Source organism: Crinia signifera, chromosome 9 (genome assembly GCF_055691185.1).
Source record: "Crinia signifera chromosome 9, ASM5569118v1, whole genome shotgun sequence".
NCBI lineage: Eukaryota > Metazoa > Chordata > Amphibia > Anura > Myobatrachidae > Crinia > Crinia signifera.
The window spans coordinates 70059586-70068171 of record NC_139225.1 but is presented as its reverse complement, the minus strand read 5'-3'; the positions used below and the strand labels follow the sequence as shown (position 1 = coordinate 70068171).

General features: G+C 44.6%; 1 protein-coding gene across 1 annotated transcript; it reads left to right on the top strand.

Annotated features, from left to right (window-relative positions):
* The first annotated feature begins 356 nt into the window (after positions 1 to 356).
* LOC146036866 (uncharacterized) lies at positions 357 to 7906 on the top strand. The gene is made up of 3 exons (XM_083160721.1): positions 357 to 882; positions 1108 to 1321; positions 7836 to 7906. Exons 1-3 carry the CDS (start codon positions 433 to 435, stop codon positions 7904 to 7906), a joined length of 735 nt encoding a protein of 244 aa, XP_083016847.1. The 5' UTR covers positions 357 to 432.
* The last annotated feature ends 680 nt before the right edge of the window (positions 7907 to 8586 follow it).

The window sequence follows — 8586 nt, the reverse complement described above, 5'->3', positions numbered from 1 at the left end:
AATAGCACCCACTCCAGTGGGAACCTAAAGCTGGGTACACATATGTACAATTTCATTTTTCTTACGACCGTTCGATCGACCGAATACACGTTCGGCCGTCCAAAACATACGACCGATCTGCGCGTACACATATGTACAATTTTACTTGCGACGTCCGATGTACTCCCGTCCAAACAATCGCAAGAAAAAGATTGTACCACCGTACACACTCTCCCGTTCTGGCTATTCGCACGATAAAAATGAACACAACATTATCATAATGGGCTGGATTAAAAGAGCATACCAAAACGAGGCGTGATCACAGAACAAAGAATCGTTCGTGTAGTACAGTAAATAGAGCCGTGACTATTCAGATCATTGCTAGCTGTACAGGATATACGTACGTACGTTTGTCTATCGGTGCATTTGGGCCTTTTTACAAACAATTTAATTATGAGCTTGAGGAGAAGGAAGGCTCGTGCGTGCATTTTGGCTGCTATGGCCATTAGATTGCAGGCTATTAAAAAAAGAAAAAGGACCAAGAATCGGAGCTGCTGGACCAGAGACTGGCTTCTGAGGAGAGACACCTTCTCCCACATGCCATTGCTACAGGAGATACGGGAGAACAATCCTGATGACTTCAGGAATTATCTCCGTATGGATGACGCTACCTTCATGGAGCTGCTGGCACTCGTTACCCCTTTAATAGAAAGAGAGGACACCTATTTCAGGAGGCCTATTTCTGCAGAGCAGAGACTGGTGGCAACGCTGCGTTACCTGGCAACAGGCAGGACCCTTGCCGACCTGAGATTCACCACCGCAATATCATCGCAAGCGCTGGGGCTGATAATACCAGACACCTGTGATGCCATCGTCCAAGTTCTACAGGACAAATACATGAAGGTAAATATGGAAATTACATACATGTCCCCCATATGTATAGCTGTGCACATACCTGTACCCTATATGTATATCTTTACAATGCCTGTTAATTTAAACTTTTACACCAGTGGGTGGGGGGTCATTTTGATAAGGCGAGTAATAGCTTTGAGGCTGCAATGGGGGAGGGCTGATGGGTCTAAAATCAACCCAACAGATTATTAATACGCATATACTTTTATATTGCAGTTTCCATCGTCCAAGGAGGAGTGGCAAATTATTGCACGTGATTTCCGTGATCTTTGGAATTTCCCTAATTGTGGTGGAGCTATCGATGGCAAACACGTCAGAATCATGCCCCCTGCAAAGAGTGGCTCTTTTTATTATAACTATAAGGGGTTCTTCAGCATTGTTCTAATGGCCATCGCTAATGCCCGATACGAGTTTCTATTTGTGGACATTGGTAAAAATGGTAGAGTTTCAGATGGAGGAGCCCTGGAGAATACATTTTTCCATGACAAACTGAAAATAAATGAACTGAATCTGCCAGAGCGGACTGAAAATGAGCACGGTTTGAACTTTGTTTTTGTGGCGGATGAGGCCTTTGCATTGCACCCTAATGTCCTTAAACCCTACCCACAAAGGGCACTGAACAGGGAACGACGCATTTTTAACTATCGCCTGTCACGTGCCAGGCGAGTGGTTGAAAATGCGTTTGGGATTCTGAGTAATAAATTCAGAATTTTTCACAGTGCCATCAATCTGCGCCTAGATAAGATTGACAAAGTGGTGCTGGCCTGTTGTGTGCTGCACAACTACATGCGCAGAAAAGCGGTGCACACACAACATCTGGGGGCTACAGTGGACGAAAGCCAAGTTGTTGACGAGCCTATTGGTCTGACAGTTTTAAACACCAGATTTAAACACCAGAAATGCATCAATGCATGCAAAGTTGTCAAGAGACGAGTACTTGAATTATTTCAATGGTGTTGGGGCTGTGGAGTGGCAGAATGACATGATTGCTTAAAAATGTACGTTTTTGTCATTGTAAATATATTGTTTTTTGGTGTGTACAGTTACAAATCAATATTTTGCCAATAAAATTTGTATACTCACAGTGCCGCACAAGTTGTCCTCCGCGTCTTCTTGCAGCAAGGAGGAGGAGGTGGAGGCGGTAGCCTGGTCTTGGGCCAGATTACTGACCGAATCACGGCAAGTGAGTGGTAGTACTCAGGTGCCAGGCATTCCTGGAGGGCACAATGCCACGACACCTGGAGTGCAGACTGTACCCAGTACTGGTGTTTATGTACTAGCAAGTAGTGGCTCCACCACACCTATTTCTATGCCAATTTCTCCTGGTACTTTTGTACAGTCTCCAGGAGCAATACATGAAGGTAAATATTGAAACAACATACATGTACCCTATATGTATATCTGTGCCCTATAGTCACCCTGCATGGTAAATGATATTTTCACACGGACACCAACTAGATTACAGAATGTTACATTTTTATATAAATTATTAACTTATAAACTTATAACAAATATAACATAAATAACAAGGAAATAAATAATAAAGAAATACTTAAACATAAAAATATTTAAACTATATTATTAAAACAATTATGCAATGAAATCAACTATATACAATTTTTACATTTGGTGGTAAACTTGTCCCACCCCATAATCCCCTGTATCCATCGCCGGTTGTGAGGGAGATGGACTTTCCAATAAACACTGGAAGGGGCCACCAGGTGGACCTGGTGGGAGTGTATTAGCTGACGGTGCCGGTTGGTGCTGCCTTTGCCCGGTTGGTGGCTGGAAATGCTGGTACTGCTGATATTGCCCCGGGTGAAATAACGGTTGTTGGGGTATAGGGGCAGGGCTGATGGGTTGAAATTCAACCCTAGGCAGAGGGGTGTCATCGGTGAGTCGTGTGTGCCGGGACAGAGTCCCCACACGGGCCCGGTACAGCGTTTCATAAAAGATCCGCTCTACCTCAACCCTTGTAGCCGGGTCTAACTTTCGCAAATTGTCAGCTAATACACTCCCCACACGGTCCGCCATCTTCCTCCATGGACATCAATCTGTTAGCAGACTCCAGGATCTTGGTGGTCGCCACGTCCGCAGCATCTGGAGTCTGCCGCGGCCTTTTGCGCCCTCTTCTTGATGGTGCTTTTGGTTGAGGTTGAGCGCTGGGGGTGGCGGTTGGTGTGGGGGTGGAGCAGAGGGCCGGTGAAGGCAGCTGTGATGCAACCTCCAGCGATGCTGAAGATTCCTCCTCGGCAAATAGCGATGGCTGTAACAAAACAAGATGTAACAATGATGTATCACTATCGATTTTTAAGACTTCCATATATTTTTATATCTACGCAGAAGAACGCAGCCCACACACCACCATGTTGCTGCCATGGATGAAAGTGAGCTAGTTGAAGCGGCGTTAGGACTGGCATCTCTGGAAACTAATTATTTAGATACCAGAAATACCTAATACTAATTTAAATACCAGAAATGCATCTATGCGTGCCAAATTAACCAGGGATGAATACATGCAGTATTTTATTGGTGTTGGCGCTGTGGATTGGCAGAATGATATTATTTCGTTAATTTTACATGTTCACAATTTTTATACTGTACTTGTTGTTATATTTATCTGGTTTAAAAAAAAAATATTTAAAATAAAATCCGTCTACTTACTGTGCCGCAAATGGTGTCATCAGAAACCTCTTGGTTGCACGAGGAGGTGGAGGGGGCAGGCTGGTCCCTTGCAGTATTGCTGACCGATTCCCTGGGCAGCTCCTGGTCCACCGTGAAGGCCAGCAGGTCGTAGTACCACAGCCTGGGCACATAGACTTGGTCTGCCCCTGCCCCAGACCGCTTTGAGGACTCAACCTTATTCAGTTCTTTTTTAAAGACGGTCCTCATATTGGCAATCCGAGTCCGGATCCACTCTACATTTGCTGTGGGGTAGTATGTCTGGCTCACCCTCACCAGCTCCTCCAGAGCAGCTAGCCTCTTCTGCCGATTGGAATGGTCTCTGGATTTTGTGTTCCAGAGACAATTTTGATCCCTGTAGGCTTCAATGAAGTCCTTCATGAACTCGACATTTTTCTCTGCCATGGTGGAATTTCTGTTCCAAAAAATACAATAAAAAGGCATATTATTTTCTTGATACACAAAGCACAGCATAAACCATTTAATGTACAGGTGTTCAGTCTGTGGGCCACTAGATATACTGTAACTATAGTACAGGAGTTGAAACTCTGTGGGACATAGGATACACTGTCACTACAAGCCCCAGCATACCCATGGGCCACAGATTAAAGTCCCTGTCATAGAAAACTCCACATTTTGTTTTATTACTCACCGAAATAAATGTCGATATACAGTACGGAAAATTCGCAGCGCAGCTCCGATCACTCGAACAGCAACGACGGAATATTCTTTCGTGCTGAACGTGGCTTGAAACCCAGTGATTGGATGAGCGCAGGAATCTCCGCCCCACTCACGTGCTTGGCGTCACACAGACACGGGACATCGAGGAGCCATGTCGGAGGGTCTGGCGCCACCGCATATTGTGGAGACGAGTACAGCACCTTTGTTTCCCAATTCATCGCCATGTCATCTGCAGAGGTGGAACTGATGGTAAAAATGCTGGATAGAAGGGACTTGGATTGTTCGCGGAAAACATACCCCAAGACGAATTATAGAAAAGAAATTATTATGCAGCGTGTATGCAAGGAGATAAAGGAGAAGTTTGGGAAAAGAAGGTCCAAATACCAGCTACAGAAACGGTGGTCGGACCTGAAGCACAAGGAGCAGGCCAAGCTAAAAAAAATGTGTGGAATTATTAAAAGAAGTGAGTACAATGCCCTAGGTGGCTTTATTAATATACTGTCTTGATCCATTACATTTTGTGTGTTTTGCTGACATGTTGCTTGTTTTTACTCAGAGGAAATCCAATCCAGGAGAAGACATGAGGAAGGCAGAGACAGGGCCTCCAACCTGAAAATAAAGAAGGAGAGTACAACAGGTAAGGTTTTGTACCAGCACACCACCACAACAACACATGTTTTATACACAAAACAAGGGGTAGTAATACGTCACTTTACCTTGTCACTGTAGATGATATCCAGGCAGCGCAGCCGATGGAAGGGACCACAGAGGGCCACCAAGTGATTGCGATCACCAGCAGTGTAGATGGTGAGTGTATACTGCAAATCATCTTTATGGGATAGTGACGTATCATTTGTGGAAAGGTAAACATTTCTTTATCTGTACTTATTATAGATATCATCGAGATTTCAGATGTCAGTGCAGAGGGGGAGAAGAACACACCATCACCTGACACGTCCAGCGACGAAAGCACAATGCAAGAAAACATGACACAAGTCCATAAATGTCTACAAGAACTAAGCGGAAAAGTCCATACCGTAGCCCAAAAAAATTTCAAAAATCCAAAAAGGCGTAGCAGTAGTACACTCTTTATACGAAAAAATTTATAACGGTTTGCATTATAAAGTCAAAAAATAGTTTGTGTACTTTATTTAACATTTTTTCTCCTTCTTGGTTATTTGGAGGCCAGCAGCATGCACCTTAAAATGGTGTATGTCGTGGAAAGCAGTCTCACGGCAGCAATGCATCCCATGTGAGCAGGCCGGGATGTTCCCATGTGATGCGTTGCTGCCGTGGGACCGCTTTCCGCTACATACACCACCATGTTCCAATGTGTTTGATGTTTTTTGGGTGGGTGGGCGTTCCTGCTACACCTTCTCGTGGCACCTATGTCATGGCATGCAGTCTCACGGCAGCAATGCATCCCATGTGAGCAGGCCGTGATGTTCCCATGTGATGCGTTGCTGCCGTGGAACCGCTTTCCACTACATACACCACCATGTTCCAATGTGTTTGATGTTTTTTGGGTGGGTGGGCGTTCCTGCTACACCTTCACGTGGCACTTATGTCATGGCAAGCAGTCTCACGGCAGCAATGCATCCCATGTGAGCAGGCCGGGATGTTCCCATGTGATGCGTTGCTGCCGTGGGACCGCTTTCCACTACATACACCACCATGTTCCAATGTGTTTGATGTTTTTTGGGTGGGTGGGCGTTCCTGCTACACCTTCACGTGGCACTTATGTCATGGCAAGCAGTCTCACGGCAGCAATGCATCCCATGTGAGCAGGCCGGGATGTTCCCATGTGATGCGTTGCTGCCGTGGGACCGCTTTCCACTACATACACCACCATGTTCCAATGTGTTTGATGTTTTTTGGGTGGGTGGGCGTTCCTGCTACACCTTCACGTGGCACTTATGTCATGGCAAGCACCTGTATGTGACACTCTGTTCAGGTCCGACCACCGTTTTACCTCAAATAAACAAAGTGTTCACAGTATTTTTTGTCAGTATTTCTTAATAAATGTTAAGTGTTTATGCAGAACAATGAACATCACATATCTATCTATCTATCTATCTATCTATCTATCTATCTATCTTCTATAACTATATCTGTCAGGAATGCACACACAACGATTATTTATTTCAAAAGGAATGCACACACAACGAATATTCTTTAACAGCATGGCGCGGAAAGTACGGGGGAGAAGACTTCCTGTTGTTTACATGCTGCGCTGATGGAGGGATGACGCAGCTAGTCAACACCCACATGGGCGTGCTGCTTTTGGGAGGAATGATCGCAGGAACGGGCTGCATATCGATCGAACGTGCGTACACATGTCACTTTTCTTTCGATATGGAGCCGTCCTGTCGGAAGAATATTAAGCAGCAAAGAGCCTGCGACCGACCGACCGTGGACGGCCAAGAGCGTTTTTGGCCGTTTATCGATCGCAACGAAGGGATCGGGACTGTGTACACATATATACAATCGAACGGCCGTTCGTCCGCAGAACGGAAGAACGGCCCAACGATTGTACATATGTGTACCCAGCTTAACACGTAATGAGGAGTCTGGGATGCAGACGGGGAGGAGCCTACCCTCCAAAAGCTTTAGGATAGGTGCCTGGCTCCTACGGACCCTCCTACATCCCAATGTTGAGCTGTGTCACCAGGACCATTGAAAGAGAAAACTGTATGAATAGAAAGATCAGGTTTAATGTGTAGTTTATTTTTCTCAGATGCAATGGTGCCATACTGGACACAAGGTGGAAGGTGTAAACACTTTTGACCATTCTGTGCAAACTTTCATCTGTTGTTCCTCCAGCAGAGGTGCCGACTGTCTTTTCAGCAGAAGGGTTTGTGAGACCACACAGCGCTACCCTCGTATGTTTACAAATACATAAGGTCACACATAACTTGAATGAGGTGACTGCCTGATGGTTGTTCGACAGATAAATATTTCACCTAGAACGATATAAAAGAGATTTCCCTTTTCCAAAATGATTTTTGTCAGAGGAGTCATCCAAATCACAAAAGCAAGTAAAAGGTAAGTGAAAACTTTGTAAGCGACAGCTGTACAATGATATGTTAATGCACAGGAGGCAACTTGTGTAATCAGATGCCTCCTGGGTTCTGCTGCTGCTGCCTCCATCATCACAGAAACTTTCTTCCATGAGCAGATTGTTTAACACTGAATATATGTGTAAAACATTGGGTTTATGTAGGGATGGCCATACTGGAAAAAGCCATAGATAGTAATAAATGATGTGATAGATGATCATCGATAGTTTTTTCCCATCGATGGTCATCCATTTTCTTTAACTGACTGGCCCGTGGGCCAATCAGAATGTGGGTCGGGCGTCACAGGTGTTACCCGTGTTTTACCCATTTAAAACCCTGCTCCTATCCCGGAAAAAAAGCCAGGTCATAAGAGTCCCAGGTTGACTCAGAAAAAAACAAACAGGTTTTTGGGCCGGTGGATAAAAGGGTATAATTTACAGCAATTACAAAAAAAAAAAAAAAAAAGATAGAGAAAATTTTCTTAAACCTCATCTATAGAAACCTGCCATTCTTTGTGTTCAGAGCTACAGCTTGATGCAGAGAAGGAGCATTTTATACTCCTTATGAAAAGGAACTTGGGGGTAGATGTATGAAGCAGTTATAAGGGAGGAGAAGTGATAAAGTGCCTTGTACTTTATCACCGGCCAATCAGCTCCTAACTGTCCCTTTTTTATTATTCTTTTTATTGCTTTCAAGTACAAAAATAAAACATAAAACAGTACATACCATATAGGGATGCCGGGGCATTTTTTCAATCCTGGTACTCGGGATTGAAAAATGCTCAGTCCCGGGATTGGCTTCCCTATTTAAAAAAATGCCCAGGCCGTCCACATATTTTCATACCTGGGCGGGTGCGGCCGGGATCTGGGAGGTGTGGCAGGACTTATGAGGCTGTGAACAGTGGGGAACAAGCTGAGCTGTGCGGCCAAAGTAAATGCGGCCGTGTCCAGGAGCGGCGGTGCAGCGGTCTGGCCTGCGCCTCGTGACTATGACATTGTGTCACACTACGCAGAGATTGGTATTGGCCACTCTAATAACATACAGATGTTACATATATCCATAAATCTTATGCAATTACAATGCAGTGGGAGATTGCCCATATTAGGGCTATTCATCATTCTTATTATGTTATACAGTCCCCCCCCTACTCCCTATCCAGTACATCCATATATGACATACAAACATTAAACTAAACAATCCTTGTCCATTATTGCTCACTTACTCATCCAGTATAAAACCAGATACGAATTTACCTATTCTGCTCTTAATGTCG

What these genes read in the sequence shown, in the direction of transcription:
- LOC146036866 (XM_083160721.1), top strand. Translation starts at nt 433, where the DNA reads ATGAGCTTGAGGAGAAGGAAGGCTCGTGCGTGCATTTTGGCTGCTATG. An exon ending in TACAGGACAAATACATGAAG is followed by an intron (nt 883 to 1,107) that starts GTAAATATGGAA and finishes TTTATATTGCAG; the next exon opens with TTTCCATCGTCCAAGGAGGA. An exon ending in GTTTCTATTTGTGGACATTG is followed by an intron (nt 1,322 to 7,835) that starts GTAAAAATGGTA and finishes CTTTGTGTTCAG; the next exon opens with AGCTACAGCTTGATGCAGAG.